The sequence below is a fragment of the Poecilia formosa genome, unplaced genomic scaffold (genome assembly GCF_000485575.1).
Source record: "Poecilia formosa unplaced genomic scaffold, Poecilia_formosa-5.1.2 Scaffold812, whole genome shotgun sequence".
Taxonomy (NCBI): Eukaryota; Metazoa; Chordata; class Actinopteri; order Cyprinodontiformes; family Poeciliidae; genus Poecilia; species Poecilia formosa.
Window position 1 is genome coordinate 104414 of NW_006800751.1, and position 27727 is coordinate 132140.

At 36.0% G+C, this 27727-nt stretch overlaps 1 protein-coding gene and 1 long non-coding RNA gene across 4 annotated transcripts in view; one reads left to right on the top strand and one right to left on the bottom strand.

Annotated features, from left to right (window-relative positions):
* LOC103131685 (potassium voltage-gated channel subfamily C member 1-like) overlaps positions 1-21393 on the top strand; it is a 123522-nt gene extending 102129 nt beyond the window's left edge. Inside the window, exons 5-6 of one of the 3 annotated variants that reach the window (XM_016666835.1) lie at positions 10712-15090; positions 17743-21393. In XM_016666835.1, the coding sequence (XP_016522321.1) occupies positions 10712-10863 (152 nt within the window). In that variant the 3' untranslated portion in view covers positions 10864-15090; positions 17743-21393. The remainder of the gene's footprint in view (positions 1-10711; positions 15091-17742) is intronic. The other 2 variants (XM_016666837.1, XM_016666838.1) reach the window with 2 other exon arrangements.
* A 386-nt stretch (positions 21394-21779) lies between these two features.
* On the bottom strand, positions 21780-26003 carry LOC107834868 (uncharacterized). The gene is made up of 2 exons (XR_001660694.1): positions 22546-26003; positions 21780-22494 (listed from the first exon to the last, which is right to left on the bottom strand). It is a non-coding gene; the product is annotated as an uncharacterized LOC107834868 (long non-coding RNA).
* Positions 26004-27727: the final 1724 nt, after the last annotated feature.

Sequence of the window (27727 nt, forward strand, 5' to 3'; positions counted from 1 at the left end):
CACAATCCTGCCAGGAAAATTTAGTATTCTCTAAACTGCAGCTGGCGTTTTCCTGGCACGAAAAACAATCATCTCGCAGGGCCTCGTGTGATTTTCCATGATCTCGCGGGATCTCCCGTGATCTCGCTCGTCGCCTCCAGCACAAGATCAGTCTGACTATAATGAATCGTGTTATCTCAACATGATTCAATTTCATAAACGTTAAGTTGATGAATTTCTTGTTTGTTCAACATGATTTTATCACGTTTTTGTTTAAAACATGAAATTATTGTGTTAAAAGTACATGATATTCTTTTATTAATCTAATAACCCCAGTTCATTTTTTTGAGTGTAGAGCACATTTGGTATATTCAAGTAGAAGGCAATAATTCCTATAAACATAGCCTTCCCTGATAATTTGTTATAGTGGCAAAGAGTGTGTGTGTAAAGTTAGCAGTTTTTGATATATAGAATAGGTATGCAGTTGAGTGTAAAATACTTAGGTAGTTTTATTAAAAGATGAAAGGGATATTCTGCAGGAGAACACAAAGTTAACAGCATCAACCTCACCAACAAATAAAATAAATTAAAAGATTACAAAAGTTTTTAACAATGTGAAAAATATATTGACCTAACCTTAACCACACTCTCATTGTGTCCCTGTTATGCAAAGGAATTTTTTACAGTGAGCAAAAAAATCCAACTAAAACAGATGCTTGTCTAATGTGAGCTTTTGTTGTTGTTGTCATTTTTATGTTTTTTATGTATCTCCTTTTACAAGGATGTGTGTCAGATTGTGAATTAAAACATTTACTTGTTAGTCTGAGTTACACTGTCATATTTTTGTCTTGTTCTGTTTTTGTCTCTACATCTGTCCCTTTTTTGTCATCGTCTGTGTTTTGTACGTAGTGATCTTTCCTTTCTCCTTCTCTTCTTCCTCCTCCTCCTTCTCCTCCTCACACCCAGCCTCTTCTCACTCTGGTACTTACAGCTAGGGTAAAGACTGTCCCAAAACAAGTGCCCATATAGCATATTATCCCATAGTATGCAAATGACATTAAGCAAAGAGAAAGAAGACAACCAGATTTCTGATTAGATTTATAATAGCAAATGAAGAGAGAAGCAACACCGTGATGTAGGAATACTAATAATAAAAATGGAAAAACAAAAATAAAATACTTTAACTGTGCATGTTTGTTTTGGGAAGGGTTCCAGAGTGAAAACAACTACTGTGCTGTAGATTGGTTTGTTGATTTCATGTTCCATCTCTTGATAGTTAACACAAGTTTCATCTTACAGCTGAAGCAGCAGCCCAAGATGTCCTATTGATTCAAATTGATTAGGGCAAATTGTGCAGACTGAAGTGTTTTAAAGACCTGCTGACGAAGCACCAAATGTTTTCACTGTCTTTTTGGGATAGAACATGAATGCTGTTGTGCTCAACAGGCCATTATTAGATGACAAAACACTAGGATTGGGCAGTAATATGGTAATATCTACCAGAGTGGCAAAAAGTCGCAACATTATGCATACTGATTTATATACAGTGCATATGAGGGAGTGTTTTTTTTTCTGGCATTAACTTGTTCAATTTATAAGCTCATAAAATGAGATTTGTATTTGTGGTTTATGTTGGCTAAATGTAACACCCCTCTGTCAAAATTGCATGTGCTCAGAAAGAAATGAGGCCAAGAATGCTTACTAGTCACTTTTTAAAAAACATAATCCACATCAGAAAACACCTTTCACCCTTTCATCCAATGTTAAGTAAAGCCTGAAGGCTTGAAAGCCTTTTGCGTCTCCTGGCTAGATTTTATTGAGGTTCTTCTAAGTGCTGAAATATTAAGTGTCTTGTACAATAACATAGGTACATTTGCCATCAACACAATGAGAGTAAAGGAAGATAACTTTATATCTGGTGATGTACAAATCACCACTGTGACTTGTATTTGTGATGTCATAACTACAAATCACAGTAGTGACACTGTCACTACAATGTCCTCCTGCCCATCTTTGGTTTAAGATAGACTGCTCACAAACCACAGTTGCATAGTGAGTGTTATGCCCTCAGGAGTTGCTGTTCCTGCCCCTATCAATACATTGAAGCTGTGTCAGGTGTGGTGGTTGCGAGGTGGTGAGGAGAGACGCAGACACCCAGGTTGTGATAAAGATGATGATGGATTTAATGAAGAAAGCTCAAAAGTCCAGAACAGGCAGCACGGCAGAGAGTTAGCACACAGCTAATTACCGGTAGCAACTGAAAAACTGAGGACTGAAAAAGAGAGCTAAACCAACACAGGACTTTACAGTTCTACTGTGATGACAGGCAGACAAATGACATATAATGTACGTTTGACAAGGACCCAACAAGAGACAGAGACAACAGGTGGACTTAAATACACAGGGGATAATCAAGTTAACGACACACACCTGGGAACAATCAAGGGCTGACAGGACAACACAGAGACTCAGGGAAACAGGACTAAACACAGAAAATCCCAAAATAACTAAACAGAAAAACACAGATCATGACAAGCTGTCCATAAATAGTTTAACTTGAACTCAAATTACTAACATACACATTTACCACAAACATAAATTCATCAAAACTTCCTTTTCTGATTTAAGGATTAAGGAAAACTTTAGGTGTCTCTATTCCTCAGGAGAAGTCTAGTCTCATGACCTCCAGTTGTCACTTTCACCACTCAGGCCAGCATCATTTGTGGCAATGCATTCTCTGCATCTGCAACATATTGTGCTTGTCTTTGTTGAATCAGATGCAGCAATGTGACTGTGGCACTACTGCGGTACACAGGCAATAGCAGGCTGAAGAATTTAGCTCTTTTCATGTGATAATGTTCTTTCTAGATAAGCTCCATATACTGGCCCCATCCATCCATTTTTCCTGAGAAAGTCTGGAAGTCTTTTCACACATCTGCTGTTTATCTACAGAGGTGGTTTTGCAGTTGGTACGGCCTGTTCAATCTGAGCTTAAGTGGTGTGGACAAATCTATATGTTGGCTAATATCCCTTAACTCAACAGATATGAACTGTGTGGTCATAAGAGTCTCTGAGTGGGACTGTTTTCATTGCTTAATCAGTGTGTTTACACTCATTGATGATCAATTAGAAGTGTTGTTGCTTTAATTACCAATTCAAGAGAAAAATCATTCTCGATAACAATCATTTCTTTCAACATTTTAGTGTAATACGCGGCTTCAAAATGCTCAGTTTTCTGCATTTCCTGTATCTTTTGACCTGGGAATGTTTCTTTTGCCATTGGCATATCATCTCACTCACTGCACAGTCAGAGCTGTTGTGCAACAATGGGTTTGGTTTGGCTACTACATTAACAAATGCTAGTGCAATTGTTAAGAGTTAGTAATTTATATCCAAGTTAAGGTAAGGTGGACCTAAATAATCCTGATTATAAAAAAGTAATAGCTAAATAGTTTTCAGTCTCAGTTATTGCTCATGAATACCTGCCTAATAAAGCTTTAAGTATTAAAGGGGGAGAGGTGGTAATATGAGCTTTACATCATGTCATAATGTCATCAAAAACATACCTGGAGTGCTGTTTTGATCATGTTATATCAAAACAACATTATTTCATACATGTTTGAGGAATCCTTTAATCTCCCATGGAAACCATTCAGGGATCCCTAAATCCCTAAATGTTTGCGCTCACAGAGCTCCTCCTTGGAGCTGTCTCCAGCTACTGCCTCTCAGCTCCTCCATACTAGTGACAGCAGCAGTTAGTGAACAGCTGGTGGAACTGAGCATCTGCTGAGCTCATCATATGAATTACTTCTCAGTGCAACGCTCCTTAGAACGGCTGCAAATGGCATAATGGAAAGGCATTCTTATGATGACATGCTGAAAGCAGAGTGTCAAAAAGAGCAGAAGCTTCTTAAAGAGACAAAGGTCAATTTCAAGACATTAAATTAAGAAATCAAATTTTATAACAACTGATGGTGGCATAGCTTGTTGATTGTACTATAAAATGGCTCTTAGTGCCTGGAAAACCCATAATACCGCCCCTTTAAGTATCACAGAAATTTGCTACCTACAACCTAAGATTGCTGTGACAGCCCATGTAAACTTTGGACAAAGGTTTTTACAGGGCCATAAGGTGTTTGTGTGCACTGGTGGAATCATGTTGCTTCATTTATAACATTTCTCTGTGGCATAAAATATTTTGAGGGTTTTTTTTTCACACTGTTATGCAATCAAACTGTAATTACCTTCTTCTTGTCAGCACAAGTCATCTCAAACCCAAACGACTTTCATATTGGCATCTCACACATGGAGTGTGAACCTTCTTTTCTTGCCATGCCGGTCCAGCTTTGTTGGCACTTGTTTCCAGTAAAAGTGTTGGCTCCATATCAGCCTCTAGGGTCAGACAGATTAAGTGAAATTTTTCCAAAGACCACAACACATGTTGATGTCACTGCATCAACATGTTGTCTCCATTTATAAATAGCACATAAGTTCATCAAGGTGCATCTACAGTGATTTGTAGTTTTTTGTCTCAACAAAAGGCAACTGGACTTTATTCTTCTTAGAAATGCTTCTTCTCTTCAGTTCTGTTCTTGCTCCCGCCTTTTGAATTCTTGTCACTTGTGGAGGCTTTCTAATTTAACCAGCTGGTGATCTGTTCTGGCCACATGTTACATGGTTAATAAACTCCCTTTGGAAGAAGAGTAAAGGATGCATTGTGCACATTTTACAGATGAAACCTGAGGCCAAATAGTGTTTCTATCCAAAGAAAGTCTAGTGCAACATGTCCTTTCTGTTATGACATTTTTTGTCATACATTTTATTTCTTTACTACTTGTAAGCTGCCACTTAACAGCAACTGCAGCTTACACCTTTCAATATTGAAAAAAAAAGTTAAACACAATTTCAAGCATTTATTGACACAAAGCCCACCTGTAGATATGTGCGAGGTAACCCACGACCCTGCAAGGGCAAGCTGGTAGAGATAATGAATGGAATGATGGCAACATTACAAGCCTTTTTCAACTAACTGTAATTTTATATACATGGAAATAATTTGAAAAAACCTCAGAAGGTGAAACAAAATTAATACCTATGACAATCTAGTAAAATGTTTCATTCCTAAAAAAACAATTTCTGTGTATCTTATCTGCATTCTGCAGCAAAGACAGACTTCTGAGGAAAAATGAAAGTTGTGTATGCAAAAGTACAACTTAAAGAAGAAAAACTACAAATACATTACACTGTAAAAAAGCAAACAAAACAAAACATTTACTGTAAAATACCAGTAGCTGGAGTTGCCAAAGTTTTACCGTATGTCATAACTAACTAATTCTGGCAACCGCCGCTGTTGGTATTTTACTGTAAATCAGAGATTTTTTTTTTTCTTACAGTGTACCTTCTTATTTGGTAACTGGGTCAGTTAGGACACAATCTGGCAAGATCAACAGTTTGACAAGCAAAAGGGAGAAAGAAAGACAGACAAACCACATAACTGACTGAACTTAGCTTACATCACAGATCAGAATCAGAGCAACTCAGAAAATATAATGACATCTGTCTGCATTGGTAGTTAGTTTTTCTTTAAATGTTAATGTAAATTGAGCACACTGTAGGAGTTCTTAACAACATGCCAGTCAAATTTATTTTGCTTTTCAAGTGCTACTTCAAAAACCCTAAAGCCCAACAAAGCTGTCTAAAACTGTGATTTTTCTTTCTTTCTTTTTTATCAGTTATCAAGTATTTAGTAGCTTTTCATACTTTTTAAAAGAAACTACCTGTCTCGAAATTCAAACCAATCATAGAGACAGTTTCAAAGTTATGTCTAAGGAAATTCAGCAGACTGCATCAAGTCTGTAACCTGCATGTGGCCACTGTTGAGAGTCAGCTGCATTAAGTTGAAAACTCTTGAAATTATTTCTGAATAAAATCCCACCTGCTTCCAATTTTGTTTTAGCTCAAAAGTATTTCAAATGAGTCAAAGTCATGTGACTGATTATTTTTACTCAGAGAAGGAAGTGTTGCACACAATGCACATGAAGAAGTTTCCTTTCAGACGTTGGAAAGTCCAAAAATCTTCACTCAAGGTTAATTAGAAAATGGTTACCTGAGATACAGTGTAGAGAAACTCAAACAGTGCAGTTCCTCTAGAGTTACCATGGTTACCCTCTGATCATTTCTCTTTTGCCCTGGCTTGTCAGTTTAGCCAGAGGAACACGTCTTGATAGATTTGGTAGCTACGATAGACTTTCTAAATTTAAGATAATGGATTAAACAATGCTCTATGAGATATTCAAAGCATAGAAGTAAAAAATAAATTCAGTCACATCCAGGATTCTTATTTGTATATAACACTTAATCAAACAGAAGGTCAGGTCAGGAGAATCATACAAAACAATCAGAATTGATTTGGGTCAGTCCCCCTGAATGATACTCTGTGATGTATTGAGAATCAAAAAGGAGGAATGAGGAAAGTTTTAATAAGACGACTGAGTCCAAAGCTTACAGAAAGTTAGAGTCAGGTGGAATAACAATCAACACTCAGGAACATGAGGGACAAAGAGCTACAGGAGTTTGACGATCTGACAAATACACTAAGGAGGTGATTACTGGATAAAAACATTTGAGTAAAGGAAAACAAGTTACTAAGAATTACTAAATAGATACACACTGAGCAGAACACTAAATCAGTCTTTAGACAGAAATCTTTACTATAGTAAAAGGCCAAATAATTATCAAGTGATGAACAGAGGCACAAAAAGGTCTGTTTATCACTAAAACTACATTTTCCTAAAATCAAAGAGGAAAACAGTTTCTAGATTAATTGTGTTATCACACAATGAGCATATTCACTCTTTCTTCCAGTCTTATATTAGCCCATGTTGCTTTTGAAGGGCTCTGCTTTATCCTCTGTATCTTCCCAAGTGTCGTCTTTTCCCCATAAACATCTAACATTGGTGTATCATTCCATCTTCAGGCTATCCTCCTCAGTCTCTTCCTCTTCGTTGTGTTACTAAAGTCTGACCAGTGGAGGTATGTACATGTCACAGCACTGCAGATTTGCTGCGATTAAAAGCTTTGCCTCTTGCGTTTCCATTAATGAAGAGAATAAGTGGTGAAACTTGTCAAACCGTTAAAAAAATCTTATGAAGCCAGAACTAACGTGGCTTAAGTCATGTGCAATAATACCTTGCAGGTATTAATATTATTTTGCATTTGCTTGTATTCATCTTACTATGGCATTACTGAACAATCCAGTCACTTTAAGGTTTGCGCTACAAGGTTAATGAGTTAGTTTTAGACATGCTAAGAGTCTTGATTGAAATGAACAAATGCCAGAAATCTCTAGATAGAAGCTACCTGCAGACTGTGCTTTTTAAAGGTCAGCTGCTCCTTGTATGCTATGCCAAGTGGTCGCATGCCAAAGCAAAACAATTTTTATAAGATGAGGAATCATAAGGCAACAAACAAAGCCATCATTATTTTCGTTGACCTAACTAACACAGGATTGTGGCCATGACATGCCTGTCACTTAGTTTGGTCTGTTTGTAAAATCTCCTTTGCTTATTGCAAACATTTTGCTTGTCAATTTACAAATACATTATGCACAGTGCTGCATTATTATGCAGAAAAAAAGTTTGTTTTATTATAATATTTTTCTCTTAGTTTCTGTAGCAGAGATGTTTTTCCTAGTCATTTCCTCAAGTTGTTAAGCAGAAAGTCTAAGTCAGGGGTCTTCAAGTCCAGGCTTGGAGGGTTGGTGTGTCTCTGGTCCAACACACCTCAATCACCTCCTCAGTGTCCAGTCAACCTCTCCAGAGTCCTGCTGATAACCTCATTATTTCACTGTGGTGTGTTGAAGCAGAGACACATCTGAAAGCTGCAGGAAGCTGGATGCGAGGACCCCTGGTCCAAGTCAAGTCTCAAGTATTTCACAAGTCAGAGTCAAGCTTCAAGTCTCTAACGCCATTCTGTTATTACATTCACAACATTAGTGCACCTCCAAGTCTGTGGTTTAGGGTACCAAACCAGTTTGTCTTAAGGCCTACATTACCTCATGAATATTTGATAACTATTTTTCATATTTATTAAAATGTATATTTTGATAGCATTTTATTCACCATCCAAATTATCAGCTAAAAGCAAAGGTGTATTACTTTGAAAATTGCTCAATTATGATATTTACCCCATTAGGAAAAGAAACAGGCATTTATGCCCTAAGAAATATGATATAATAAAAATAACACACAGATTCAAACGTGTTGATATTGAATCTCTGGATGAATCAAAAAAAGTTTAAACTTTTAATTCCTTTGTAATGATGAATGAGTAATAAAGTTAACACACGCTAATATCACTGTCTTCATATTGTCCACTCCTTCCTTATAAATTGCAATCAGTATGGTTTGGTTTGAAGGGTTTTATGTCCATGTAATGTTAGCGCTAGCTTAGCAGAGAGAATGTCTGCTAATGTGATCTACCTTTACACAACAGAAGTGACCTTTTATTGTCCACTTTTAAAACTCTTCTGAAAACGTTTTTTTGTTCCTTGGCCTCTGACACACTTTGAGACTTTTTCTGTTGTATCAGTTTGAGCTTTTACTGATTTGATTATAGTCTATTTTCTTTTGTCCTATGCATATTTTGAGTATTCTGTTCTATACAGCGCTTTGTTATTGTTTTGAAAGTGCTTTATAAATAAAGTTGTATCACTAGTGCTGGGGAAATTATGTTTTTTTAGGGGCGCTCTGATTGCAGTTTTCTGGTCAATCACCAGTTACTGAGTTTTAATAAACCTGACTTGCCGATTCCAACTTATACTGATTTTTTTGTCTGAAATGTTGCTGAATATAGCAAGAAATTTGGGTAGATGGCATCAGTGGGGTGACTATTAATAACTGTAAACATGCAGACATGACCTGGTGGACAGGTCAGTCAGCCAAACCTCTAACAGGAGAACAGAAGAGGACAGTGACTTATAATTAGGCCTTTGCTGAAGAAGATTGGCTTCCCATAAGGGCTGATTTATCACTGCTATTTAATTCGTCTCATAATTGATTCAATCACTGAATTCAGTATTCACTTGTCAAGCTACAACTAACATGAACAGATTTCTATGAACCGTTAATTTCCATATTCTACCAGCGTTACTGTCCAATAACACCGTCATCCTTTCACAGTAAAACATGTGCCAGATGAGCAGTCTACAGCTCACATACTGGCTTCATTTCAGTCTTCATTCATGAGATACAAAGTTTTGGTCTGAGTCTTTATCTCAGACCAACAGCCAGAGTCAAGGCTCCAAAGTCTGCGAGTCTGAAGTCTTTTATTTTTTCCAACTTAAGAGCAACTTGAGTCAGTCTGAAACTCTTTTGTCTTTAATGTATGTAGACATTGCTGCTTAACAATAATCCAATATATGATCAGTAGTCACAGATTTGATTTGATACAATACAGTTCAACCACAATTTGTGTATGATTCAACAGAATGTGACCAAATGGAACACTTTTCAAGTTTTCAAGTTTCATCTGAACAAGTCAGCTTTTCACAATTCAAGCAATACAAATTCAAAATTGGTCTTCACTGTTCATTGTTTTTGGTTATTTTCTTCATTTCAGAAATGCTTTTTGCACATGAACAGCCAAATGCATAAAACTCTTAAAACTGTACTTCCTTGACTAAAATGGCTTTAAACTGAAGAGACAAACTTGTGCCCAAACGTTGTATTGTAAACTTAACTAATAAGTTTCACTTTTAAAAGGTCCTCCTGAACTTGTTTGCTCATAAGAAACAAACACATGAAATGCAAATCAGAAAACTGTAAGGAATTTTGAAAATCAAGCATTGTTCGCTAATATCTTTGTTTTGAGTAGTTTTGACATTTTCTGGAAATCAAAATGTGTGATGCTTTAAATGTCCCTTTAAAATGTTCTGACAGTTAATCTGAATATGATCATCATATGCCGGACAAAAATATTGCTTACTGCAAGCCTGTAATTGATGGTCAGTCTGTCTTCCTGTCTCTCTGTCTGTACTTCCGTCTTGATATGTGTTTTTCAGGGTGAGTTCTTCCAACTTTTGTAATGGCCAAAAGAGCTGGGAGGAAAAATGTAACGAGGAATCTGTAAAGGATGTATTATTGTTTGTGTTTTGCTCAATATGATTTCCTTTTAAAGTGCTGTTACAGTGTTCTTAAGAATCTAAACTAATATAGTGGATGTAGAGTGAAAATATGTTAAAATATGTTACTTAAAACATTTTGTTCTACAATGCAAAATCCCCCTTAAACATAAATGTTTTGTTTGGTCAGCAGAGTGCCACCTCTAGTTAGTTCATTAATATAATGGCAACTGACAGCTTGTTCTGTCTCTGTCTGTCTGTGTTTGTCTCTCCATCTGTTTGTCCCTCCATCCATCTGTCTTTCTTTCAAAAATCCTTCTTTCACTCTGGAACATGTGTTATGTGTTTCGCATTGGGTTTCTTTGGGATTACTTTTATTGATTTTATACTTTATTTCATTTTAATATGTTTCTGACTTTAACAAATGGTTTATTCTTGCTGTATTTGATGTGCAATGCTGTCATAACATAACATCGATGAAAACATTATTTATCTGTGGTTTTCCATTCCAAACCGTTTGTATATAATTAACACCCTCACCTTCTGATATCTGTTGTGAATCATCTTCACCCTGATTAAACCATTACCTTTTGGCCTCTGCATGTCATGTAGTCACAGGTTATGAGAAGTCACGGAGCCTAAATAACATTTCCGGGATGACGGGGGGTCCACTGCGACTCACTCCAATCACCAACTCCACCTTCGAGACCTATGAGCCGTCTGGCCTCAGGCGATGTCACTCCCCCATCCCATCCATCTTGTAGCTCACCCAAAAAGAAAAGACTACATGCAAATAACACAAAAGCAATAACAATGAAGAAGTGCTTATAAGCTTATAAGAATTTATAAGTTGTTCTTTTGTCCTTCATTGCATTCTCTAAAACATTTGCTTCAGAAATCCTTAATTATAGAGAGATCTAAGACAAAAAATTACATTTTGCAATTGTATTTGGAAATACAATTTCCACTAACAAACTTTACCTACTAACAGGTCTTGGTTAGTTAACACTGAGAATAACTTAGTTGTCTAGTTACCTTATACTAATCCTTGCCTGTTGCTGATTGACCTGTCACTCAATGCTAAAGAGTAGCTGTGAAGAAAAATAATGCTAAGACTTCAGCAAACACAATAACTATGGTATGTAAACTGTACGTTTTTGAAATAACTGCATATAGAATACCCATTAGTAAACTAAATAAAGTAAAAGCAATTAGTCATACATCCTCAAAACTCAGCACCTTAAAAACACCTAGCTGGCAGAGTAAAATTTTTCCTTGTAATATAAAACTGCTGTAAACTGAGAGACGCCAGAGAGAAATTTGATCAACTAAAAGCCTCCACAACAAGCTTGAGCTCTGCTTCTAATTCCTCCCCATTTCCTCTGTAGGTGTACTTGATAGCTGCTTCTCTAGAGTCCCAAACTCTGAGGGATGTAAAATATCTCTGAGTTAGAAGTTATAGAAACTAATATATTGTTAATCACGTTTTACAAAGATTCCATATTGAATCAAGCAATAAATAATTAATAAGTAAGGGTATTATGTTTTTTCTTCTAAAGTGTCACAATCCAATTGTTGTTGGGAATCACTGTCAAAAGGGATTAACACTGTAGAGCTGGTGCATGTAACATTCATTTTTATTCACTTGGGGAAAAATGAAAGCAAACGTGATTACAACATATGAACATGTTTAGCTCGGCCTTCACTGTAACAACAGATTTCTTCCAGAACTTCACCCACCATCTACTGCCCTCTCACCTGAGCTCTCCTCCAAACACTGAGCTGTAAAACCTGCTATTTCTTTGTAAACCTGAATTTGTCATACAATGATTAGTTTAGGTTTTAAAGAGTCAGAATGTCATCACCTGGATGGATCTTTCATACAGTATAAGGAGATGGTATTAGTCAAATTGCTGTTAATCCAAGATGTATGCCATATGGAAAATCTTATAAAATCAAGTAATGTTTAAAGTTAATTGGTCAGTTTGTGAGTTTGGAGACAAAGTATAGTTTTGGTTAAAAGAAGCAACAGGGAGATCAGTTTTCTCATGAAGTTCTCTCTTACATCTTCTGTTTTGTGTTGTAGTTTAACACTTTCAGTGTCAGGCAGTGTAAGCAGAGTCTATATTTGTGGTTCAGGACAGATCCTGTGTTGGAGCCATCAGCTTGAGGTTGGACGTTAACAACAGAAGCCAGTGGTTGCCCTGGTTACCCTTGACTTTAACTGACTTTATGTTATGTGTTCAGTGCATGCAGCTCAGCATCAGGATGAGAAGCTGGGTTTTCCTCAGGTCTGAGTTGATTGACATTTCACTTACCGCCACTGCCATCCATAGCATTACTACTTGAATCTGCAAAAAGAATCAGTATTTTTAGTTTTCTCCCTTTTTGGCTTCTCTGTCTTTCCCTGTTTTTATCCCAAACTTTACCCCAAACCCTACCTTCCCTCTTTTGTCTGTCCATCTTGTCTTTTTTTCGGCTGCGACTGCTTAGTCGGAGGCACCATGAATGGCTACTGGAGTGACAGCCCATGGTAGAAGAGCAGACGCCAAATACAAGAAAAGAAGAAGGGAACAACGAGGAGGAATATTGAAAAATGGCTGAGATTAAAAGGATAGCAGAGTTTGCCCTGACCTGCATCTACCTCTCAACAAAGATGCATCCATATTTTCCAACCTGGATTTGTTTCTTTTGCTTTTTTAGTCTTAAAGAAAGACACCAAGACATAATTGTTTTCACGTTTACTTTGGCATTCATTAGGATTAATCTGTCTCAACATCTTTGTCATAATTTTTCTCTATAAAGACTTCTAAAGGTTTTGCTTTTTACACAAGATTGTTGTGCAGAAATTCTGCAACAGGCCATAAAGTAATGGTGATGGAAGGAAGCTGAGCTGCCCCGACTCCTGCTCTTACATTCATCACTCATGCTCTTAAGGTGTTCTGGGAGAGAGAGAATAAGATTTTACTATATATATATATATATATATATATATATAAATGAAAACAGTATTAAAAAAATACAAATTTCTTCCTTATTGACACCTGAGAACACAGTTTAGGATGATTTGATAAATGAAGAGCTTGAATTTTTATTAAAGCAGAGCTTTTATTAAATGCATTTAAAATGCAGATCTTTAAAATCCAGTTAAAGTTGCATACTGAGATCAGAGCTACGGCTACAATGTGATTTCAACTTGTGAAGAAAATGAGTTCATGTCTATTATAGTGATAGACAGAGGACAGTTAAATGTCAAAGGGCAACTAATTCAACACTGACTGACAAATAAATATTCCATTAGAAAACATGGAACTACAAGCAGAAACAGGGTCCCCCCAATGCTGTATGCATTCATTAAAATAGCATCACAGCCAGTTGCATCATATGATTAAATAAGAGAAAAAAATTAACTTTTTTTATATACATTGTATGTTATAAACAGATATATACAATTCCCACTCTTCATTGTCTCTTTACGGTCAAATGTTCCTTATGACTGCATCAGTCACTTGACCTGAGGGTTCTGCTTGTCACAACACTGTAAATATGTAGACAATTTGCATGGTCTTCCAACGCAAGCAGCAATTACAGATATGTGAATAATAATTTAAGAAAGCTTGGTATTTTAGTTTAAAACTTAAGCAATGTATATAAAACATTTAGACTGCTGTAAGAGTGTGTGCGTCTGGACGCATACACATAGCATATGTTGGCATGCAGAACAAAGCTACTGTAATCTCAGTGAATGCAGGAGGAAACAGGAGGGGCTGAAATGATGCATGTTGGTGGGAACAGATGAACCTCGCTACTGTAATGGGGATGGGTGAGGGAGGGACAGATTATTTTTTCAGGACGGGAAGGGGAGCCATTTCTAGTAACTGCTATGAAGCTGCTTTGTTAAAGATGTTGAGATACTTCATTTTTATTTGCTTTTCTATTCAAGAGCTGTTGTGATAGCTATGTATTTTTCAGATATATGCAAGTAGAAGCAAAAGTAGAACTAATTCAGTGAAACTAAAAAAAAAAAATATCTCAACTCCTCTGCTGCAAGTGAAAAAAGAAAACTCTCTCTTTCCAAGACTGCTTCTCACCAAAGTTTCTGCATTTATAGTTTGGACACATCATTCTAATTGTTAGTCTGTAATGCCCTGGTGTCTGTGGTTTCACTTAAACTGCAGTGAGTTCAGAAGATATTATTTTAATGCAGAAAATACTGTATGAGTGTATGACTATTCACTAATATTTTGCCACAATTGTAATTTAACTTTTAATTCATATTCCAGAAGTGAGTATGTATAAGAAACAGAATTTAACTAAGAAGTCAAATATCTGAAATTATGAAATGTTTTCATTTGACATTAGAGTTTGTTGAGCTTCTTTCCATTACACTGTTTTTTTTTATTCATTGACAACTCAGGTATCTATTTTCCAATACTTTTATTGTGATTCCTTTCTGCAATGTTTTCCAACTTTATGCATTGTATGTATAGAAAAAAAGACTGGAGAAAAAGAAATTAACTCTTTTGTGCATGTTTCTATCACATGCTCTGGTCACCTTGCTCCAAAATGCTATTTTACATTCACTATTCAACTATGTATCCTGGCTCCTTGCTCCTTGTGACGTCCCCTTGCCTTCACATCCCAAATAATAGAAAATCACTTTTGTGAGACACCAGCCTTTTATGCACATAGTGCATTTACATAAAATGGCTAAATGAACTACTTTTTGCATATGAATAGAAAAACTGACTTAAAAGGGGATTTAACTGAGGAGGAGACAGGAAAAGAAAATAAGCTGATGAAAAAAATAGAGTGAAATGTTATTGAAGAGGTAACGAGGTGTAAGTGCTTTAAATGATGTGTTCTGAGTAGTCTATCAACTGAGCAACATCGAAGAGAGGAGATGGAGAAGGAAAAGTTCTGGGCAAGACAGAAAAGTGTGATGAAATGATGGAGGACAGAAAGAAACAAAGGAAAATTCCCTTCATCATGTAAGAATGTGAACTCCACAGTTGTATTGTGCACTGTTTGTGTTGTTTGTCCTCACCCCGTGTTTGTGGTTGTGTATCGCTGTAACACTTTCTTTTCCGTTTATTTTGTTTTATGTTTCATAGTCCTTTTCTTTCTGATAGCCTCTGTTTGTTCCACATCAGGGCCAAACTGCCTTTCCAAACGCCACTTCAGCTTTTTCCATCTCACACAGGTGCAGGGTGATTGATTGCAGAATGTCATGTGAGCAAACACTAACTGTAACAAAATCAAATTAATGATCACTGATGTGATGCAACTAAAACTGTTTGTGAGGTCTGAACAAGAATTGTGGGAAACACCAACAGAGGTTCACTACTGTTTGTTTATTTCTTTCTTTACTTCTTTCTTTATTTTTTTCTGGACTTCAACCTGGTCCTGGTTGGCTGCAGTCCTCTGGTTTAAAAATTTAACTCTGACAATTTAACAATTTTATAGATTGAACTTAATTGCCAATTGCTAATTGTTTTATCAGAGAACTGCGCAGCCTCCTCAACGACTTCTGCATTTGAATTCTTGTTGTGGGTTAACCAGACGTAATCTGTGTCATAATCAAGCTTTGTTTATAGTGTATTTGCATGCTGGGTTTGCTGTGGGAGTGTCGAACTAATGTCTCTAATGTTACTGTACTGACACAAAGGACATACACACCCACACACAGAGACAACTTTTACATTGGAAACTACATATTAAGAGGAATCCATTTTCTTTCTTGCAGTCTTGCACAAATTTAAGGGAATTATTTGAAAGCTGAATGCCTGTGGCAAAGTAAAAATGTCTTTCATAATTTTTAGCATTGTAAATATCACAATGGACTCTTTGCCAGCAGCATCTTTGAAGCCTAGCAGCCACTGACCTGTGGCTTGCATTTCATTTGGTCATTTGGTCAAGGAATTTAAAAAGAGTGTTACTGAATAAAGTAGATAAAGATGTGAAACAGCCTTAAAATAAATTAATATTTTGCCATAGTTGCATAATATCAGCCTGTAGAAAAAAGAAGATTCCAACCTTTAATTACATTTATTGGGGGGAGGGAAGGAACTGGGAGGGGATCTGTGTTCAGAAATAATTGGTTTTAACATTTGATTAAAACCAATTATTTGTTTTTTACTCTAATATTTTCAGTGTAGAAACTGAAAGAAAGACCAAGAGGAAAAAAATGAGTTTTACTTTCTCAAGAAAACACTGAATCCCTTAACATGTTACATGACCTACTTGCTTATTAATTGTTATTCTGGAACTCAGACACACACAAGAGCAAGAGAACATAAATGAATGTTGACAGTTACAATGTTTTACTTTGCAGCTAAAGATGCAGCTATTTTCTGCTTCATTTACAAGTAGTTACATTTAAAATCAGTCAGCAAAAAAAAAGAAAGATTATTTTTTTTAAAAGGTGTGCTTATTTATATTAAAGCAAGACGAGTTCATTTCTAGCAACATTCATACAAAGGGCAATCTGAGGAGGAGAAACCTGGACCACAGAGACCCCTCACTCTGAAAAAATTTTACTTCTCCTGTTTGGAAAAGGAATTTTTACAAAGTATTAATGTATATTAATAGTATTATAGTATTAATATGTTAATATAGGATTATTGTCACCACTAAACAAATGTACTCTTTGAAAAAGGTTGGATTCTTCCTTTTGTTGTTGAGATTATGCTGCTGCAATTAAAGACTCTAAATAAAATATTTTATTTTCATGCTTTTTCATGCATCTTTATCAGGAGCACCAGTAAATTTGTCTACACTATATATGGCAAGAAAACAAATCTAATTTAGTATTGTTGCTTTTGGCAAAAAGACTTGCATGTTATGTGGTTTCATACTGGGTGTTAGTTTAACAGCAGAGGAAATAAAACAGTAAACCTCTTTATGTGAGGGTGGATAAAATAATTGCAATGTTGCTCACTGATTCTCCTAAATCCCCTGCTGTTTGGCTCTCTGGGTCTAAATGACAGTTGACCATCTTGCCAGTCAACTGTGGATTTAGGATTAGATGGAGTCATAGAAACATTGATTGGTGAAGGCTGCACCAGCTGCTTCAAACATCCTAAATCTGGTAGGTAGAACGGAGCCATTGCAGGCATTTAGTTTCATTTGCTCTCTGTGACTCAAGGCCAATTAGAGATTTTGGTTTCTATTCTTCTGTGTGCTTTTTGTTCCAATAGATATGAAACCTTAGGAAAACATAGCTCCAACACTGCTTTCCAATGCTCCTGATAGTGTTTAACTTTTAAAATAAAATGCTGTTATAAGTCACAATCTGTTTGATATTAGTAAAGGCTGGTGCTGTCAACTCAACCATTTTAAGTCACCATGTTAGTGAAAATGAACCAAAACATTATTTTACCCACCTGCATCATCACTAGTGACCTGACCTTTCTTTACACCAGACCTGGATGGTATTCATTCTGTGTAAAAAATAAATCCAATAAACAATAAAATGTATTAAATCATTTATAAAAAATATTAACTATTAGACTTTTGAACTATCAATGACTACCCATCCACAAAAATGGCAATGTGAACCATAGTCTGGTGTTTGAAGGATCAAGCGTTATTGCTTATAATCTTTGGATGCTGACAGATTTTTTTCTCATCTTTCCTTGCAGTGCTGAGCTTCTAACTCAACCAACACTTTCTCATCATGAAGAGGACAGCAGTAAATATCTCAAGTGCTGCTGTTTGACTTTTTCCCTAATATGTTCAGTGCAGAAACTGAAAAATTATCAAGGTGAAAAAACTGAGTTTTACTTTCTCACTATTTCCATTATCATATTCTACAGAAAAGAGGTATGAGCCCTTCAAATCCTTCCTCCACTTTTGAAGCAAACGAAGCACAGAAGAAGCTTCACAAATAAATATCATGAGTGTTGGGTCTGGAGGTCACTATTTCCACAGCTCCATATAATTATTGCTTTACAGATGACATATTTTGTTTGAAGGATCTCCAGTCATATCTTTTTTTTTTCTGTAGCTGTTAGATCAGTTCAGCTCTACTGAGGACAATAAAAGCTGAACTAAGCTTCCTACTGCTCCACTCCCTACTGATCTGTACTCAGCTACCGGACCTAGAAGAAAACACTGAAGTCTAGTAGATTTCAGAAAATACAAGCCATCTCTCCAATCTTGCAGTGCATTTTGAATGTGTTCATGACATGTCCCTAAAGTCCTAATATTGTCCATTTTCACCAACTTTGACAGAATTTAACCAAAGACAGGCACTTGGATGGACAAATCAGATGGTACAAGCAGGAACTCATTCAAATTCTCATAACAAGCAAGAGTCTTCCATACCACCTCCACTACCTTCTCTTCAACTCAGCATTGAAGCTGCTCCTCATCTCCAGCAAATGTTGCATGGCATGAATTGAAACAATTTAAAACAGGAAAATGCAATCAGAGGAATGAATAAAATCCAGAGAATAGGTCAGTGGGTGAAATATTATATATTTTTCCACTTAGTAATTTTAGAAAAAAATGCATATTTTGCCTTGAACCCCACGACTTGCTGTTAGAATAATAAGAAAAAAGATCATATCCTACTGAAAACAGCACTTTCTGGAGACATAATGAATGAAGAAGCACTTCTGTTTCCTTTTTTTCAAATGAAGAGAAACAGAGATCCTGAAGATCATGCTCCTCCCAGAATGTGAAAGAAGATAAACTTTAAGACAGCAGGTTGTCAGCAATATTAAAACATCTCTGCTAAGCTATTCTAGGAACAGAAATGACAATGACTTTTCAAGACATTGTTTACCAGCATGAATATTTTGCATGACTCTTGTAAGCCATTCTGATCTCTCCTTATGAATAATAATTCTAAAGATTTAAGTGTGTTTACTTTAAACTGTGTTTAAATGCCACAGACTGTACTGACAAATCATTCATTTTTGGATGTAGTAAGATCCCTATACTCAAAAAATTCTGTGCTTGCTACAAAAAAGATAGCTACATCATACATGAAAACCCTTTTAAAAAATGCAAATATATGTTCTGGTATATTAGGATATTCTAGTACCTTCTTCTGTTACTCATACTATTTCCAATATGGCTGCTTTTTTACTTACTCCCCACAGCAGTTCTTCCTATTTTCCTTCTTGTAGCTTTTACTCAAACTTTGGACTATACAATGGCAGCTGTGTGTGCCTGTGCCAGTAACCGGATGCAAACATGTTATTTTAAACTAAACTGTGCTATCACTGATTCTGAGAGTCTGAGCTGAAAGTGTCTGCTGTCCCATTATGTGGATCTTCCTGTCTGACCCTGATATCTATGGTATTAACCTGTTCCATGCATTTCTGAAGGGAATATTCCCACCACAGCTTTTCTGTTTGTTTATTTGACTTTATATGTCTTTGTCAGGAACTGGGATTAATAACTTGAGTACAATAATAACAATAATATATGTTATGCAAGTTGCATAAAAAAGACCCTGAATTAAGAACAAACACACAGGTGTAGGCAATATTTTAGGCAAATCTATGTCACAAAGCTGGCATAGTATTAACATTTGAAACTTCTAGTTCAAATATTTTTCCAGCCCTTCAGTTTTACTGCCAAAGTACACTGCTGGCCAAAAAAAGAAAACAGTCACCACCTGGATCTAACTAAGCAAACAGGTACGAGCCTCCTATTGGATAATTACTCCATTGGCAGTTATGTTTCAGCTGGAAACAAGTTATTTACTGGTGCAATGAGTTGCTTCTCATTTCAACCTGGGGAGACTCACACAGAGAAAAATAACAAATAGAAAGTTTTATTGACTTAAATGAATTAAAGTTCCTTGGCGCTCGGACCCCGACAGAAGACATTGTACTGTGAACTGCAATAAGCTTGGAAGAGCATTAACGATGATGATTTGAGAAGTCTTCCCCCGGGGATCATACACTGGTGGTGGAGGTAGCATGGAGGAACCAGCAGCAGAAAGGTGGAGAAGGGGTGGAGGTGGGTTGAGCATGGCTGGAAAGCAGATGGTATCATGGATGAAGATCCTTATAAACGGATGACTGAATGATGACTGGCTATGAACAGGCGTGGTTCTATGCTGATAGGCTGTGATGTATGAACAACAGCCTATCAGGTGGATGACTTGTGTCATCCACCTGCGATTGGATGACACAGGTGAGGCTAAAGAGTTTTCCTGTTTGAATTTACATTTAGCTTTCATTTCTTAAACAACCATGTCTAAAGACACATCCTGTGGTCATGGAAAAGACGACTGTTTTGAGAAGGGTAAAATCATGCATCAAGCAGAGAAAACATCTAAGGAGTTTTCTTAAACTACTGAAACTGTGTTAAGAACTTCCCAATGCATTATTAAAAACTGGAAGGAAAATGGAGACCAATTGTTTTCAAGGAAGAAATGTGGCTGGAAAAAAATCTTGAATGATTGTGATCGGCGATCACTTAAATGTTTTGGTGAAATGAAATCAAGGAAAAACAGTAAAAACTACATGTTTTCCTATGTAGTGAAAGTAAAAACATTTCCACACGCAGAATGTGAAAGGAAGTCAAGGGACTGGGTCTGAACAGATCTATAGCCTTAAGAAAACCACTGATCAGTGAAGCTAACTGGAAAAAAAGGCTTCAATCTGCTAGGGAGCATAAAGATTGGACTCTGGAGCAATGGAAGAAGGTCATGTGGTCTGAGTCCAAATTTACTCAGAGTTCCAGAGTGATGGATGCATCAGGGTTAGAAGAGAGGCAGGTGAAGTGATTACCCATCATGCCTAGTAATTACTGTACAAACCTGTGGGGGCAGTGCTACGATCTGGAGTTGCTGCAGTTGGTCAGGTCCAGGTTCAGCAACAGCATGTGTTCACAGAAGGAAGTCAGCTGACTACCTGAATATACTGAATGACCAGGTTATTCTATCACCCCTGATGGGAGGGCCATATTCCAAGAAGGTAATGCCAGGATTTATGGGGGTCGAATTGTGAAAGAATAGTTCAGGGAGAATGAGACATAATTTTCACACATAGATTGGCCACAACAGAGTCCATCTCATTGAGATGTGCTGGAGAAAGCTTTGCACAGTGGTCAGACTCTACCATCATCAATACAAGATCTTGGTGAAAAAAATATTGTAGCACTGGATGGAAATAAATCTTGTCACATTGCAGAAGCTTATCGAAACAATGCCGCAGTGGATATGTGCTGCAATCAAAGCTAAAGATGGTCCGACCAAATATGATTTTTTCTTGGCCAGACAGTTTATAAACTAGGGTCATTAACTTGTCTTGATATCCATACATACAAATGAAGAAAAAAAAAAAACACCTCAAATGAACTCACGGCATTTAGTTATCCAATAAACAGAAATGTATTCCCAACATTCAGAGAAACTCCTTTATTTATTGTCAAACAAGCAGTCATATTGCAGTAAGGTTTCCATTCAAATTCAGATCTTGCTCTTAGGTTTTCCCTGAAAAAGGCACGAATTTCCTCCAGCTATGTATAACTTACACAAGAGTATCATAAATACATTTTGGAAATAGAGTCCAAAAACTGCAAAAAATGTGTGTAATGAAGTCAACTGAAGAAGCTTAGAATTTTCTGTGTGCAAACAAAAACTCTCTGGCAGGAAGTGGGAGTGAAATATTTTAGAGGAAATGGAAAATTCTTGCTTTGTTTTTTTTTTTTTTTGCTTTGTTACCAGCTCAGAGTGGAAACCAATTGGTTTGTTTTCATCGTGTTAAAAAGACAACAGTATATTTTCCTGAAATGAGTTGGGTCTGTGAGCTGCTAATTCACCCAAGTACAGCAATTAATAAGAAAAGAAATTGTGCAATAACAATAGAGGCAGAAATGCTGAGTAAAAAACAAAACAAAAAAAAAACTTGATAAAGTTGAGAGGATATTGATTTGGCCAACTACCCACAGCATTTCATCAACCTTCTGGATAGATTGAAAACAATTTTATATCAGACATTTTATTTTTGCAATTATTTGATACTTTAATTTCACCTGAAGATTTGTACAATTTATATGTTCTGTATCATGTAGTGTTTGGTTTGTGTGAGGGTGCTGTGTGTGAGCTGTTCTGGAAAGTGAAAGAGAGAGTCCATGTCAACAATGAGGGTGCAGGTCTATTCATCTCTTTGCCTTTGCATAATGTGTACTTTTGGTCCTTTCATATAAGGATGGGGTATCTACCACAGGACATTTCATACTATGCATTCATTTCTACCCATCATGGGACTATTCACAACTACTTTAGTCACTTTAGATTTGAAACCATAATCAAATCTAATCTACTGTGAAGCAATCTACTTTGATTTGATCAAAATATTGAAACATAATGATACTTAAATCAACAAGCCCAAATGGGGATCAGAACTAGGTTTCTATTAAACCTAGTTCTGATCTATTAAACCTAGTTCTGATCTATTAAACCTAGTTCTGATCCCCACTACTTTAAGTCCTTGGAAAATGGATAAATGCATTCAAATAAATGTAAAATTCTCTTTATAATTTGCCAGAACATTTAACTACCTAGAAGTATAACCTGATACCCAGTGGTTGTGTAAATGAAATGGTGTGCTGAGTGGTATGTCAGGTGACTGAGTTGGGCCAAAATGGCACCTCCTGTATGGATCGAGGTATAAATTGGCAAAGGGGTAAATTGACCTGGAGCCTGAAAATAGTCTCAGTATTCTGTTTTGTTTTTCTTTGTTCTTTTATCGAGTGTATATCTTTTATTTTGCACCAGATAAATTTTCAAAACATCTTACCTAAATTTTCCTCCCCAGCATCTTGCTTTCCTCTAAGGAAGTTAAGTAAATAATTATTAAAAATCTCTCGACAGTAACACACAAGAAAGGATGTTAAATATTTCTTTGCTAAGGGCTATGGAAGTCTTTCTAGAATTCTAGTACTTTTGGTAAACTTGCTATAAAAGTATTTCCTAATGTTTTGCAATGAAAGTTTATACAAAATCTTTGCTTAAAATATTTAAATGAGGGCTGATTTTGGTTGGGTAAATACTAAGAAAACAGTCATTTGTGTATTTGAATAATTGCAAACCTGCTCATACCTCTGCAAGCAAGATGAAACATTGAGTTTCAGAAAGACACTGGAATGATTCCAGTTTGGAAACTGGAGTTCCATTAAGGTTTGTAAACTTCAAACTATATATCTGCTAAACATAAACAGTAACATTTACTTGATTTCCAACAAGTCTAACTAAATGAAGTGATAAAAGATTGATTTTGCTGGTTTTGCTGTTATTTTATTTTTGCTGTTATATTTGCATATTTCTTTGTATTATATGGAGGGTTATAACAAATGGCAATTAACTAAATCAAAGAGAACAACTCTCTCAGGAATATTTTGTATTAAAATCAGACATACAGTGTGAAATACTATGATGCTGCTGTATATATTTTCAAGATCATTGATACTAACTTCAGATGAATATTCTGGTTATTTCAAACTGTTGATCTGGAAATGTCCAACTTTACTTGAAGTCTTGAGGGTAGATATTTCAGTCAAAGCTGTATCGAGCTGCCCCTTCAGACCGCTCCAATGTGCTTCACCTTCTAAAGGATCTAAAAGGAAGTTCCAACCTCTTATGTTAAATTTATCAAGTGGATGTTTTCATCTCACAATACTGTTCTGTATTTGCTTCAAGCAGAAAAACATCTGAACATCAGTGAGATCATTTTTTTGCATGTAATTTTAAAACTGTGATCACAAATAGAAAGATAAATGCATCTATAAAGACTTTGAAACAAAAGCATGTACTGAACATACTTAAAAGCCTATGCAAGAACTAAGTTTAGTTTTTGGTTATTGCTTTCCAAGAAACACCTGGTCATGTGTCACAAATGTCTTGGTCAGTTCAGTAAGGTGGAGGAATTTCAGATTGCAGTGACTTACTAGTGCAGCCCTAGCTTCATTTATTGTTTTTTGTCAAAAAAAAATGTTCAAAGTTTCAAAAGATAAAATCTTCTGTCACATCGTTGGTTGTAAAAAGAGCCTCACTATCTGGCGTATCAGAGGATGTGAAAGGAAGGCAGATTTCAGAAGAGTAAGTTTGTTTACAAGATTCCCATCATGCATCTGTTTTGTCCAACTTTGATATATTTCATATTTATGCTCAATGTATTTGTGTTTAGTTTTATGTGTGTTTGTGCAAAAACATTTTAATTTATTTTTCAGGAGGTAACCATTAGGTTGAATTAGCTAAGCCATGAGCTTTTACTTTGAGCTAATTTATGATATATGTTAGATTATAATTATCATAATGGAAAAACATTTAAATAATGGAACTCCATTATTTCCAAATCACTGTAAAGCATTTTTTATAGTTTATTCCTCACTTCAAGTGAATTTACCTTATGTTTAGTTTTCTGAAGAAATACAGTGGAGCTGTCCAAAAGCGTGTGTGACCCATGCAAGTTCTCTGACATCCTGATAATAATCTAATATATTAAATGATCACTGTTCATTTAGACTCAGAATTTTCAAATCACTGGTCAGTTGTCATTGTACATTTAAATCAACGTATCTGTGATAAAATGGACTTTTAGTTTTAAAATTTGCAATGAGTTCCAGCAGTAATCTCTCTTCTGTATGACTTCAGGTTGAAGGAAAGGCAAAATGTTTGACCTCATCCACTTCATGTCTCCATCTCTTGCTCCTGAGCCATAAGATGCTATGTTTGAATTCGTTTTCTACAAAGTGTTTTAGATTCATTCCAAAATGCATGTGCAGGACACCGACTGAACTGACCTTTAATGTAAATGTTGTTTTGAAAGGAAGTCTTTCCTCTGCTGATAAAAAAGTTGTCTCTTCTTCTTTTCGCTGTCAGAGGAGAAAGCAATTTTATGGATTAACAGGAGTACACAGTGTCAGAGAAAAGTGTGCAAATGGATTGAGCTTCACAAGTTTTGTGGAGATTTTAACAGCAGATTGAAATGGAACAGATGAATGTCTCAGTTTATGTTATATTTCAACAGTGCTTTAAGTGGAACAAAAGACATGCTGTTAGGTAGATCTGTCTATTCATATATAGATCAATGGTATTATTGTACAGAAATGAGAAGGAAACAAATTTCAAAGTGTAATGGAGCCACTTTGATCAACTTAAAGCCTCATGGAGTTAACATGGACATCAAACAAAAAAACATTCAAGATATAAAATAAAAGCTCCTTAAAGACATAAAAAAGTGAAAGACTTGAGTTTTTACTATTACGGGGCATATAAAATTTATAATACCAATGGAAAATCTAAGACTCATTTAACATTTCCAAAATTCCCATTCCACTGTGGGGTAATATTTAGAAGTGCTTCTAATGCGTACCGTTGCATACCGGCCCACTTAAAGCACTGACATTCAGAATAGCACTTGAGATAGTCATGGTATTTTTAGCAGCTTCCTTGTCCTTATTTTTACAGCCCTGCTATTATAATTTTTTAATAAAATACAAATTGTATGTTTGCCCTGTTTTGTGATCACAATAAAGAGACAGAAAATAAATGACCTTAATGATGAGAGGCTTCCTTCAACAAATGAATGAGTTTATGCAATAAAGATGCTGAATCTGAGTATATTGTCAAAACACTCGAGAGAAAAAAGTACAAAGTATCTTCCACTGTACACAATGTATTTTGATTGAATGTCTAGCCTGTTATTTACATTTTCTATTTTTAAACATGTGAAAATGAATACAAATGTTGAAAAGAGACTTATAAAAACAGCTATGCTGTAAAAGAAAACACCAAGTTCTAACTGAATGCTGATTTACTTGATCAACTACCGTTTTAAAGAATAGGAAGAATAAAAGAACTTAAGAATATTATTAAAAAAAATGTTTGAAAAAAATAACACATTCAGTTGAATGAGAAAGCATCAAACAACAAATAAAAATATGACTTTAAGAAATTGTATTTATTTGTTGTGAGCCTTTTTCTTATTTATATAGTTTTATAACATCATGATGTCACTGAACTCTAGCATCATAACATCCACAAGTTTCAGCTCTTCCTGTTCAGGAAGAAGTCTTCATTCATGTCTTCTATCTGTGAACTATCTGTGAATTCGCAGTTCTACAGTCAATTTCCAGCATTATTAGATGTTGGAAAGCTCCTAAATGCTGAGAAGCAGCAGATCTCTGTTTCAAATTTTAATCAGGTCTAAATCATATGTTTGCAAGAGAACAGAATCCAAGAAGCCAGAAATGCTTTATCTTAGCGAAAGAAGTGAAAAGTTATACTATCTGTATATTGTCAGCTCTACATTCATTTTTCAGCCGTTTTAGATGTTGGATAGCTACGACATGTTGAGAAGCAGTTGATCTGACTGTTTCAAACTGGAATCAGTGCTAAATCTAAGGTTTCAAGTCATCAGCAGGCAAGAAGCAAAAAACGCTTTATCTCAGCGAAAGAAGTGAAAAATGGACTATCTGTGAATTCGAAGCCATAAATCTAATTTTCAGCTTAATTAGATGTGGGACACTTCAGAAATGGTAAGAAGCTGTGAAGCTGGCTGTTTCAAACAAGAGAAAAACAAATGAAAATTGGACTATCGGTGAATTCGCAGCTCTTGGTGGACAGCTCCGAAATGCTGAGCAGCAGTAGTATTAAACTGAAATGAGTTGATCTGTTTATGTTCCAAATGATCAGCAAGCCAGAAGCCAAAAAAGCTTTATCTCAGCAAAAGAAGTCAAAAATGGACTATCTGGGAATCTGCAGCTTTACATTCAATTTTCAGCCTTGTTAGTTGTTGGACAGCTCCGAAATGCTGAGCAGCACTAGATCTGTCTGTATTAAACTGAAATTAGTTGATCTGCTTATGATCAGCAAGCCAGAAGCCAAAAACGCTTTATATCAGCGATAGAAGTCAAAAATGTACTACTTGTGAATATGCAGCTTTACATTCAATTTTCAGCGTTGTTAGTTGTTGGACAGCTCCGAAATTTGAGCAGCACTAGATATGGCTGTATTAAACTGAAATTACTTGATCTGCTTATGATCAGCAAACCAGAAGCCAAAAACGCTTTATCTCAGCGAAAGAAGTCAAAAATGGACTATCTGTGAATCTGCAGCTTTACATTCAATTTTCAGCCTTGTTAGTTGTTGGACAGCTCCGAAATGCTGAACAGGACTAGATCTGCCTGTATTAAACTGACATTAGTTGATCTGCTTATGATCAGCAAGCCAGAAGCCAAAAACGCTTTATCTCAGCGAGAGAAGTCAAAAATGGACTATCTGTGAATCTGCAGCTTTACATTCAATATTCAGCATTGTCAGTTGTTGGACAGCTACGAATTGCTGAGCAGCACTAGATCTGGCTGCATTCCACTGAAATGAGATGATCTGCTTATGTTCCAAATGATCAGCAAGCCAGAAGCCAAAAACGCTTTATCTCAGCGAGAGAAGTCAAAAATGGACTATCTGCGAATCTGCAGCTTTACATTCAATTTTCAGCCTTGTTTGTTGTTGGACAGCTCCGAAATGCTGAGCAGGACTAGATCTGCCTGTTTTAAACTGAAATTAGTTGATCTGCTTATGATCAGCAAGCCAGAAGCCAAAAACGCTTTATCTCAGCGAGAGAAGTCAAAAATGGACTATCTGTGAATCTGCAGCTT